The sequence below is a fragment of the Watersipora subatra genome, chromosome 4 (genome assembly GCF_963576615.1).
Source record: "Watersipora subatra chromosome 4, tzWatSuba1.1, whole genome shotgun sequence".
NCBI classification, from domain to species: domain Eukaryota; kingdom Metazoa; phylum Bryozoa; class Gymnolaemata; order Cheilostomatida; family Watersiporidae; genus Watersipora; species Watersipora subatra.
The window spans coordinates 14844970-14858189 of record NC_088711.1 but is presented as its reverse complement, the minus strand read 5'-3'; the positions used below and the strand labels follow the sequence as shown (position 1 = coordinate 14858189).

Here is a 13220-nt window from a genome sequence, read left to right as displayed (position 1 = left end):
GGCTTTTGTGGCCATCCGCTCCGTTCCTGTCTCCAGGCCGCTCCTTGTCTCCGGGTCCTTCTCCACCAGAGGCAACAGACATCAGCACCGATATATATAACTCAGTAAAGTATCTGAAACCGTAGTATACAAGTATAAGCGTTATGGAACATAGTCGGGATAACGACTGCTTATTTGGATTGGTTAAATCCACACACATTCTGATTTTATCACCAAATTTCGGAGCTATTGTTAGACCCGAATTATTATACCAATCAGTAGGTATTTCTACTTTTTCTATAACCTTTTCAGTGAGCATTTTACCAAGCTCTTTCTTAGCCTGAGATCTCAACCCAGCTGCAATTGATCTTGGGGAATACAACCTGACGGGTTCCGCCTCACCTCTCGATGTGATGGAAAACATACCAGGCATAGCATCCAAGCCTTCAAACACTTTAGGAAATTTCTGAATAGGATCGAAATTATCCGTACACATACCATTAATGACAGCGAGTAAATTAAGATTTTTAAGTTCTGTCATTCCTAAAAGGTTGCATCTAGAACCTTCCAACACATATACAGGAGCATCAGTAGTACGATATGAGCTCTTTATATTTACTCTACTGAATCCAAGAACTTTTAGACTTGAGCCATCAGCACCATTAAGGTGCTGATCTGACTCTTTCAACTTTAAACCAAGTTTACTTGATGTCTGAACAGTCAAAGTAGAAACATCAGCACCTGTATCAAATGTGAAATCAACTTCACTACCATTTACCTTCAAGGTCCTTACTATCTTATTATCTAGTCATTTAGGACCTGCAGATGAAAACCTTATACTTCTACTTGGGAAGTGGGAACGTGTACTATGGCTATCTCTTTTATCAGGGCTTTTGCCTCTACTCTGGTCACTTTTCCTGCTACTACTTCTGTTGTAGCGGTGTCTATATTCACTTTCCCGAGTATTCTCGGTGCCATCTTTCTTACAGTCAATACTAGTATGACCTTTCCTATTGCATACAAAACATCTAGCTGCAGGGCAACTACATAGCCTATGATCTCTACTACCACAGTTGTAGCATTCATCATCACTCTTAGGTGAGTGTCCATCCTTTGACTTAGCACGCCAATTGCGGTTATATCTATCAACGCTAGAGTCTCTTGAAGACCTGCTAGAGTCTCTATACCTGCTCCTACGATCATATCTAGGAGATTCGTAACCTGAATTCCTACTCCATTTTCTAGAGTAATTATTCTTAGACCCTTCATCATAATAACTTTTACGTTGCCTTTGTGAAATTCTGTTAATTTCACCATTTTCGCAAGCACTTGAATCAGAACTTGAATAACGACTGGCTCCTCTTACTTTAGATTTATTTCTAGGAGCTTTTGTCGAATTTTCCGAAACACTAAGTTCGCTAGTTTTATATCTAGGGTTTTATCTAGCGCTTTCCAATATGGCGTCAGATTCTCGCGCGAGTTTTCTGGCCCTCAAGATATCCATTAGAATTTTCCAATTCAACTCCGTTTGCTGCATTAATTGCCTACGTAAAGAACCTTCTCGCAAGCCATTAACAGCTATTGCAAAAGCAAATTCTTTCCTTACATCTTCATTACCACCAAAATTAACGTTTCTACTGAGTTTTTCAACTCGTAGTAAATAATCACTTCCCTTTTCACAAGCCGTTTGTGAAACAGTAACAAATTTCATCGTTTCAACGTAAACCGTTTCATCAGTACCATAAATAGTAACTAAATGAGCTATTGCCTCATCGTAAGTAGAATTTTCATCCAACATACGAAAACCAACAGATCTTAAAGCATCTCTACCATCACTATCTATTGCGTGTAATAACGCAAGAAGTTTCGTACGGCCACTAAATTTGTGGTTGCCGTCTTCATCCTCTCCCATTCTCATACTAACCATTTCTCCGACAAATTGAAAACTGATCAAACCATCTTTTCCATGAACCATTAACGTCACCACTATCCAATTTTAACGAAGGAAACTCATTAAAATTAAACGCCATAATTGACGCGTAACACAACACGAACACTACACCAGTGTTAAAAGCACCACCAAATTTCATCGAGCACCACTGCACCGTAAACACTAAATTTCCCTCGGCACCACAACGCTGTAAACACTAAATTTCACTGAACACCACTACACCGTAAACACTAAACTTCACTGAACACCACTACACCGTAAACACTAAACTTTACTGAACACCACTACACCATAAACACTAAATTTCACTGAGCACCACAACACTGTAAACACGGAAACCACACACAAAACACTTACCACGAGGTATAGAACCTGTAAAACACTGAACACAATTATCACAGCACAAATCACTTTTAACAACCACGCATCGGCGATCCTGCCGACTGCGCCATGTTAAATAAGTGCACTCACCAATAAATCCACAAGGGAAAAGCCTCGTCTGCCGTTTGTCACATGCTTATATAGCTTTCGTAGTCATCCACATAGTTGACTCCTATAGGCCCACGTACTTGCGGTGCGACCTCTCAATACCGAACTGGCATACGTAACCTAAGTTCCTGCAATACGAGCGGGCACGAGGCAGACACACGCATATACAACATAATCCAATCAGATGGGTAAGTTTTAAGATAATACCGACGGTTTACAAAGACTTGGTAACATATTTAAATAGGTTTAAATGTGTTTTGTATCGCTATTATACTTTAACGACTTTACAAAACGATGCTTGAATTTGTTGATGAAATTTCTAGACAAGGGTTCGTCTCATTGTTGATGAATAATTTTCGTAAGTTGTGTGCACATGCATTTATCATAAAAACTCCCACACTTCGCTCCGCTCGTTTGGCCGTGGGAATACTTATTAATCAAAGTAAACGTGTGAACTGTGATAAGACATCAACATAACATAAACAGTTCCCAAGGACAGGATGACAGACAGCTTAATAACTCTTAATATCATCAATAACTGATCACAACACAGATCAGTTTGGTTGTTGCTCAATGCAGCAAATTGCTGTACAAATCATGTTTAGTTTATTGGCTTCTATTTGTTGTGAATTTTGTAAGCATAATTTTTACTTGGCGTATATTAATTTACCCTTTGAGCTTACAGTACAGGAGTGTTGAAAGTCGCATACTCTGTATTTGGCAATAAATTTGTTCAATATATAAATTATAGCATTTTTAAATACGGCTCTCCTTCAGTTCATAACATTTCTGAAAGGCACTTTGCAACCAGTTTACCAAATCCCTAGCTTGAATTAGTAGTATCTCATTCAAAACACTAAACCATAGAACAGACATATTAGCCTTGACTCTTTTAGTGCCAGCATCACTTGTCAACAATTGATCCTTGTTATGTACAAGCTTTCAATCCTTTTATCAATTTTAAGCAATCTACAATTTATTTTTAAAAGTTAAATTATAGTTTGGTCAAAGGCATGATCTTGATATTTTGGCTCTGTATGCATCGGTGACAATGTTCCTAGATGACATGATAAGGATACTTGGCTGAGGCGATGGGTTTTATGAGTGGTCATATTTCAGCTGTTCAGCGCTCTCAAGACATGGATGATGAGGCTGCCACCAGACCAGAGGGTGATGAGGATGGAGTGAGTGACATATCAGATGGGGAAGACTACCGGTATGGAGACCAGGGTGAGAGTGTTGAATGTGTTGATATGGGGACTATTTCTCTCATTCCAACATCAAGGAGAAGCATTAGAGAGCTCTACCTTAACACTGATCAGGTAATTGTGTATTGACTGTACTTATCGAACTACAAAATATTCTACTGGCCATGGCTAACTCATACACTCATCTATATCACATCTTTTTAAGGCTATTTTATGTTCTTAAATATTTCTAAGGTATTTTTATATTTTATAAGCTTTATTCTTCAGTTCTTTTCCCATAGTGACGTTTTATTAGAGGTGACATTCAAATAAAAGGTGGCGCCGTTTTTTTACTAGTTGGTCAGAATTTTGGTAAAATAAATTTAACCCTTTTACAGGCGAAGCAATGCTAATGTCGCTTATATCTTTCACACTCCTTTGGGCAGAGTGACATTAATGCCATCAGCCTCAGCATTTTTTTTAAAGAATTTTTCATTTAAGTAGAGTTATCATACGAGTTAAACAAGGAACTACTATTGGCCACATAAAAGAGTTATTAATTATTTCCATAGTGTCGCTTTTAACGTTTTAAAGAAAGGCCGTAAAAGTTTTGGCATTAGCAAATGGACTCGGATACGCCATAACATTAGTTTTTATTATGTCTTTTGGTGTTCCTAAAGAGTGTTCTTATCATTCATTGGAAGACTTCACTTTATGGTCTTCACAATAGATTGTAAACCACATTATGGATGAATCTGAAGACAATGGATCAGATCTAGACCTTAGTGACTTCCAATCAGAGTGTAGTTCTGATGATTGTAACGGTCGATCTTCTCAGGTATATCGTGATTACAACAACCACTACAGCGACAGCGAAATAATTGATTGTTTTTCATGTAACATTATTAGTATTATTATAGTTATTGGAAGTATTGTTGTAATTAGAATAACATTATTGGCACCATTTTGTGGATGCTTTTCTATTGACCATGTTTTATTATTGGTTCGTAAATATCAAAGACTGTCATAGTGGCGGTCAAATAAAGAGTGCTTCAATTGGAAGTGGTGCTGTAGTTTTCACCCCTTCTCTTAGAGTGGTGTTCTATTAACTTTTTCACTACCACATTAAATTCTGACCGAATGATTTTTCTGCCCAAATTAATTCAATTGGATTTTTCAAAAAACCGATATACCGCTAGTATTTAAGCAATATCTCAAGAATCAAAACAGATATTGTTTTACTGTAAAATTCATCTTATTCAGAAAAAAATTCTCTACAAGATAAGTATAAAATTGTTTAATGAATCTCCTCTCGCAAGGTTTCTGACGCTTTATTTGCATTGAGCAAATGTGGTGTAGTTTTTATTGCCATGACGATAACGATCTGGTTTTCCTGTTTTGAAAAATAATTAGAAATGGAATTTCAAAACTAAAATTTTTTATTCTTGTTGCACATGATTGGCAACAAGGTTGAAGACAAAATTTGATTGGTCTAGCTAATGTGTGGCCTTGGTTATGAACAAAAAAGTGAAACCCTATTTATAAGCTGATACATTGTCTAATTGTCTGTTCTTATTTTACCGTGAATTGTTGAACCAAAAATTTTTCTATTGGTTTCATGTGATTGGAAACAAGGTTTTTTTATTGAGACAAATTTTGATTAGTCTAGCTATTGTTTGGGCTTCATAATGAAAAGAAAAGTGAAACCCTATTGATAAGCCGATACATCGGCTTACCGCCAGTACTTGTACTACCACGAAAGCCGATACATCGGCTTGCGGTAGCGCAAGAGTTAAATGTGGCATTCAAATAAAGGTGGCATTCAAATAAAGGTGGCATTTAAATAAAGGTGGCATTCAAATAAAGGTGGCATTCAAATAAAGGTGGCATTCAAATAAAGGTGGCATTCAAATAAAGGTTGCATTCAAATAAAGGTGGCATTCAAATAAAGGTGGCATTCAAATAAAGGTGGCATTCAAATAAAGGTGGCATTCAAATAAAGGTGGCATTCAAATAAAGGTGGCATTCAATTAAAGGTGGCATTCAAATAAAGGTGGCATTCAAATGGAGGTTTCACGGTAATTCAAGGTTTAGTAAATGTAGATATTTATAATATTACAGCCTTTATGTTCAAAAACCTTCTCTAGACAATATTTTTATACAACTTGCTTTATGAAATTTGTCATATATTTGGCCTAGCAATTTGTTCCTATTGTGTAACCAAATTGGGTACTGGTCACAAGGTGTCATCACTTGCATAAGGTGTCACAACTTGCACGAGATGTCATTACTTGCACAAGATGTCATTACATGCACAAGATGTCATAACTTGCACAAGGTGTCACAACTTGCACAAGATGTTACAACTTGCACAAGATGTTACAACTTGCTCAAGATGTCACAACTTGCACAAGATGTCATAACTTGCACAAGGTGTCACAACTTGCACAAGATGTCACAACTTGTACAAGATGTCACAACTTGCATAAGATGTCATAACTTGCACAAGATGTCATAACTTGCACAAGGTGTCACAACTTGCACAAGATGTCACAAGATGTCACAACTTGCACAAGATGTCATAACTTGCACAAGGTGTCATAACTTGCACAAGATGTCGCAACTTGCACAAGATGTTACAACTTGCACAAGATGTTACAACTTGCACAAGATGTTACAACTTGCACAAGATGTCAAAACTTGCACAAGGTGTCACAACTTGCACAAGATGTCACAACTTGCACAAGATGTCATAACTTGCACAAGGTGTCACAACTTGCACAAGATGTCACAACTTGCACAAGATGTTACAACTTGCACAAGATGTCACAACTTGCACTAGATGTCATAACTTGCACAAGGTATGACAACTTGCACAAGATGTCACAACTTGCACAAGATGTTACAACTTGCACAAGATGTCACAACTTGCACAAGGTGTCACAACTTACACAAGATGTCACAACTTGCACAAGATGTCACAACTTGCACAAGATGTCACAACTTGCACAAGGTGTCATTAAGTTTTAATTTCAGATAAACAATATTCGGTGTGTTTTGAATATTTTTGATGTTATGTTAGTAAAGTTTTCTGTAGCTTAACATCATCTTACTCATAATTTGTGTAGTTTGCATTTCATAAATCTATATCATCTCTTGAGTGTGTAAGATTTTCTACATACTGATTGTCTGTTTAGCCTACCATTTGCATTGTTTACCTCTGGCTGTTCACTTCACTGGACAGGTTTATAAGATGTCGTCTCCCCTGAGAGGCAGAGCACTCATTATTAACAACAAGACTTTCTCTGTACCTGGATATTCCACCCGAGTCGGGTCAGAAGTGGATGTGCGGAGTCTGCGTGATCTATTCACTGGTCTTGGTTTTGAGTCCATTGTGAAGATGGACTTGACTGCTCAGGTTTGTCAACTAATTAGTAATACCAGCCAATGGCATAACACACCAATTCTAATTGTTTTTTACTTACATGTAATGTAAGTAAAAAACAATTAGTAACTTACATTTTACTCTATGTACTTTTTACATATCTAATATAAGATTAATAATAGCAAGTATTTGTTACAGTAGATCCCTTCACATAGTTTTCGACATGTATTAATTTTGTAGTAAATGGGAAAACTCTTTCAGAGGTCGCTACCAATTTGTAGTGTGTTCGATATTTATTAAATGCATAATGATATTTATCTGGTCAGTTTTCAAGAGTTCCTCTGCATACATTAGTCAAATAAATGGCAGCATAAATATCTCTATTCTCCTTTAACCATTGTGAGTCATCTGTGAGCCACAATGGTTAATTATATCTTCAGTGTTGTTCAATGTTTGTTGTCACACAACTTCCTCATTTGCTGGTGATGTAAGTAGTTGATAATCTTATTAATGTAGTTCTAGAAAATATGTCGTTGTCAAATTTGATTTCATCTTGTATATGTATATTGTAGAATTAGTGATTACGGACCAAAGTTCTCAACTAGTTGAAGTTTAATTATTTTAAAATTTCATAAAACTGAGTTGAATTCATTTTACTCAAGTGCGATTACTAAAATGATGACATTCGTGTTTTCATAATCACTTCTGGTTTCTTCACCAGTCCCATTTTGCATTGAAGAAGACTGTTTCGATCCTAAGAAAAGAATACATCTAAATGCTATAGAATTGGTCTGTGACTCAATTGTGGAGGTTTATATCATTGGATATGCATCATTAGCAAACTAGTTTTTGGGGCTCAGTAGTATACGGTTTACCTATTGTATTGTTAAATAATGTTTTGTTGTACATTAGATTCGGTATATTATATTTATAACATTATTATTCTTAGTTTGATGCGCTGACAAATGATGCCTTCAGATAGTTTGACGTAAGTTTCACGCAGTAGTACAGTCATACCTCGACATACAAGCTTAATACATTCTGGGACTGAGTTCGTAAATACGAATTAATCTGCTCCCATACTGTAAAAGACTTCCCAAAAACAGAATATTACGATGAAAAGATGTGTTTTTAATTGTTGTAAATTACTACTTACGCTTACAGAGTAGCAAATACTTTAGCCTATTTAGCGGTTATAATCTGCAATAAATGTAACACTACTACGTACAGTACCATATGGAGCTCTTACTTACAAAACATATGTAGTGGTTAACAGTGGGGTGAGAGAAACTTGACAATAACGCTTTCGGTATACTTTTGTGACACTATGTAACATGACATTAACTATGAATTTAACTTCTTCATGGTTGACTTGCAACAAAATTTACAGTTATTTGATATCAAAAGGTTCACCATGTCTTACTCTGCTGTGTTGTAAGTGCCAAATGTGTGGAAATGTGATTACAAGCTTTTGAAGGCTCAAAAAGGAACAGTTAAAAAAGCGGCCATAAGTTGGAATCCCTTATTTTGATGACGTATTCATTTATTGACGTGGTTATTGTTTTGAAACATGATGATATCACGTAAAATGAATGGCTAATTAGCCATTGAGCCTTTTATTATAAAAAGCTCAATATAAAACGTCTCATAGCACTAGTTTATGACTAACACTTCGGGTTTTACCGGAAACCCCTTATCAAATATAGATGCTCGCTACTTTACAGTTTCATTTCAGCTTGGTCTAATCATCTAGGCATAATCTGATCATGTGACCCATATTTCCCCTCCATCAAACGTTCCTATATTTTCAACCATCCCAGGTGACCAACAGGCTCCTCATGTTTATCAGAGGATGATATGCACCCCCTTCGAGCTAAGGTTAAAAAATTAAACTGATTTTTAGGCTATTGAGATATCAGTGCTCAAAGTGACAGCATTACAATGATGATGAAATGGACACGTAAGGACAATAGACCACCAATAGACATGGTTTATTGAATGCGTGAAGTTTATTTGTGAAAATATTCCGACGAATGAGGTTGCATAAAAGTGTAAACACAAGCACATCTTGTTCAACTATGTCACATTTGAACCGTTTTTTGAGAGGGAGAGGGGAACCGTCGTTTTGAGAGGGATTTCAACCTATATGGCCGTTTTCGTAATGGCTGCGATTAATTCTTCATTTTTGAGCTTTTAGGAGCTTGTAATCAAATTTTTACATATTTTGAACCTACAACACAGCAGAGTAAGACGTGGTAAACCTTTTGATACCAAATAACTGTAACATAAATTTTTTTGCAAGTGAACCTTTAAATGAAGTTGGCTTACTAAACACTGACTTAGAGCTATGTCTTAATCTATATATACATATAAATAAATATATATATATATATAATTAAGTGTTTGTCTGTCATCGTTCGTATGTTCAGTTAATAGTTTTTATAAGTCAATTAAAATATACATGCTTGCAGTTTAGTGCGTCGTGAGAAATCATGATGTATAATGATTATACAATCATTCCCAAGCGTGACAAGGTGACTGCATGGTTTAGTAGTAGTGTGCTTGGCTTCACATTCGTACATGTATGGCTTTGATTCCTGTGAGGTGCAATCGTTTTTCCTAACCATTTTAGCTTAGGACATACACGGATCGTATTATAGAATGGTTTCAAGATTAGCTTGAGTTACTAGCTTAAGTTACTCAAATTCATTGGGTAAAGAAACCTAACCAATTGCAACTACATTATCTAACGCTTTTTTAAGCTGTTTTAAATCTTGTTCAAATGTGTAACATGAGTAAGAAATATTTTTCAACAGTCTGCTTTAGCTATGCATCGAGCTTTCGAATTTGATATGCATTGGCCGGATTAGCACAGAAATAAAAAATACCTTCATTACAATATTAGAGTGGTAAATGTTGCTCAAATTGATAAAAAATAAGTTTTCTATGCGAAAAATTTTTATTACCTGTGAAATGTCGGACATTCAGTTGGTCTTTTACAAACCTTAACTCTGATTCAGTCTTCGTTTTAATTTTTTGTCATTTGTTTTCGGCTTAGCAATTTTTGTTGGGTTGTCACCATAATTTTCAGCCAGGTTTTCGAAAACCATTTTCAAAGTGATACGACGAGAAAGACCGAGCGATGCTGTCCTCGAAAGCATCTTCTCACATACTTGGCCACTGAGTCGTCGCATGGAGAAGCGGCCTATACAGTTGTATCTTAATGTTGTTTCGTATCTCGAGGCAAAAACTTACTCGAAGTTTTGCTTGTACAGTAAGTGCTCCTACAACGTGTATAATCCGTTCCAGGAACATTTACATTATAGGGCATTTACGTTATAAGAACAGTAAAATACATGTATATTACCTAATTCGTTCCAAGATCTTTCCAAACTCACCTCTTTAGTCATACAAAACGGAAGAATTTGACTCATTTTTCTATTTGTAGGCTATACCGTAGCTGCAGTATTATTGGTTTGTATTCACAATTTTTCTCCTTTTTGGCGATCAATTTCACTGGTTTTATCAACCGATTGCGATAAATTTACAATAAATTGATGGAGAGCGCACATCTTCGACGTTTAATTACAAAGATTTGCTTATTTTTTTCTAAACAGCGAAGTCTATTCTGCAAATTAAAACTAATAACAAAAATGTTATACTTCTACAGTAAGACAAAACAACAAAATGTTTTTATTATAAAAAGCGGTTGTACCTGTTCGTTGTCGATCCAGGAATTAAGGTTAGATTTAAAAAATAACTTTCAACGATACTCCAACTCGTGACATTCAGATTGGTAGACCGACGCTGTAACACCTGCACCGATCAATCGCCTTCTAGTATTTAGGAACAATCGCGCAGCTACCCTATTCTCAGTTTTGTTGACATAGATGACGATCTATTCCGACGAACTAGAATTTCGCGAAAATTATTTGTAATAGATATAACGCTATACGGAGGTAGTCTTTTCTTCCCCAGTGCAGCAAGATAAATTAACATAGAAATCGATTATGAAAACGCGCCCGATTTGACACTTCATGTTATATGGAATTTTTATGTAGTACGAAGCAAAAACTTTACAAGAATTTTTTATGATATCTGGAATTTATGTTATAGGAGGTATACATTATAGGAGTGTCTACTGTATATCAATTTTCTCGTATGTTGAGGCACTTGCATGTCAAGGTATGACTGTATTCAGTACACTTCTATGGGCTAACTGTTATGTATTGCTGTGCAGGATATGAAATCTGTGATCCATGAGGAGACAAGAAATGAAGACCATGATGATTATGGCATATTTATACTTGTCATCATGAGCCACGGTAGTGAAAATGATCGCATCTCTGGTACTGATGGACACGACATCAAATTGTCAGATGTTCATGATTTGCTCTCTGCAGGCAATTTCTCACGGATGAGAGGAAGACCAAAATTCATCATCACTCAAGCTTGCAGTGGAAGTATGTATTAATAAGTACAACCCCCAGAGTCACTGTTTCATCACCATTAAATATTTGAACATTTCAACCTTCTAGGTTACCCCTTCTTGTTGTGTTCGTTCATTAAATTTATAACATTTGTTCTACATCTCATGAAGGTGGTGACTCAGACAGTCCAACATTGATGAGGTCATGTAAAGTGATAAATAAGGCAAGTTGAATGGGCAAGGAATTACTTTGAACACAAATACTTGTCCCAGGGTGACAGGCTACTGGCTAAAATACTCAATTTATATCGTGCATGTTGGGTTACCTGCTTTGGGTGATGTTTGCAGCTTTTCCTCAGCTTCCTTCTATCTCTAAACTCTAAGTCAGACTCTAATGTAACATTGCTGAGTCAATTATTATCAATAACTGCTGGAGATGAGAATGACAGTCCCTTGCTCTCGTAACTCTATCATCAAGGGTCTCTGTGATACAGTATAATTTATCACACGCTAATGTTTATTCACAATCGTTTTTAACAACTCTCTTATTCTACTGTACTTGGTTTACACAAATGATACTGTGCTTAAATAGCTTTGAGACCCTCGGCCTGAGAACTTGCAGCAAGGCATGTCATGTCGGGTTTGTTCAGTAAACCCGCTATAAACTCTGAGTACTCTACTCAAGATTTTTTAACCGGGTAACACGTAGGACACCATTATTTTGTAGGCAGAAGAGATTTGGGTGTAGAGTCAGCGGTCAGACATTCTCGTGACTCGCAGCTGACTACTGATACTCCAAGCATTGCGAGTGATGTCAGGCATCTCGATCCGGATGATTTTATCTTCATCAAATCATCCTTTGAAAGTAAGTCTGTTGCATCACTTACTCTCACATGCCAGACTTCCAAGCGGTCCTCCATGAAGATTGGCTGCAGTAGTTATCTTACTATGAATTCGCTATAGACAGGTGGCAGGTTTCTAAAAACTTCTTTATTACAGAACAAAACATGCAAATTTGAAAGAAAAAATTATATCACCGGTATAGAAATCATTACTCAGTTTTACTGTCAGTATTTGCTGAAAGTCAACCTATAGTGAGTTCTTCACTGAAGATTCTTTCAACTAGTTAAAGTGGTGACTTTACATCTTCTATAATATTACTACACTTGTTGATTTATATTACAGCCTTTGTGTCACTGAGACATGAAACAGGTGGTTCACTGTTCATTCGATGTCTAGTTGCCACCTTCAAGAAGCATGCCTGCCATCGGGATATTCTTGCTCTGCTAGAAATCGTAAGTTTGCTCGTAAAATTTCCCACCTTTAGTAACCACTGATGAAAACATAACATTTTAACAATTGCCTTGATTGTTATTGATTTCATCTTTTAGGTTAAGGAAAAAGTGAGAAAAGGAAGCATGGAACTGGCTAGAATGTATCCAGAGGTAGCCAGTGGTCAAATACCAGTGTATTGGAATACTTTGACGAATTACCGAAAGGTTTATCTCTTTCCTGGTTTACGAACAGCAAGGTTGTCTGAGCCAGAGAGTTGAAAGTTCAATCATCTTCGATATGAACCAAGATTGGAAAAATGTGCACCATTTTCATGACTGTTGTTATATTTTCGTAAGTATTATTATATGCCTTTTGATACTCCTCATATGTAATTTTAACTTTTCATATCACATGATCAGTATATAAATGCTTCATGTGGCAAGAATTGCTTTCAATTTTATTGTTTAATACTAATTTTATTATTGTATATTTTGAATGCCTAAAATATACTATTTAAAAATGTTT

The 13220-nt window shown here is 36.2% G+C and overlaps 1 protein-coding gene across 1 annotated transcript in view; it reads left to right on the top strand.

Annotated features, from left to right (window-relative positions):
* LOC137392729 (caspase-2-like) overlaps positions 1 to 13220 on the top strand; it is a 17013-nt gene extending 3793 nt beyond the window's left edge. Inside the window, exons 3-8 of the mRNA XM_068079048.1 lie at positions 3539 to 3741; positions 6851 to 7024; positions 11232 to 11454; positions 12148 to 12285; positions 12606 to 12715; positions 12812 to 13220. Of these exons, the coding sequence (XP_067935149.1) occupies positions 3539 to 3741; positions 6851 to 7024; positions 11232 to 11454; positions 12148 to 12285; positions 12606 to 12715; positions 12812 to 12973 (1010 nt within the window). The 3' untranslated portion in view covers positions 12974 to 13220. The remainder of the gene's footprint in view (positions 1 to 3538; positions 3742 to 6850; positions 7025 to 11231; positions 11455 to 12147; positions 12286 to 12605; positions 12716 to 12811) is intronic.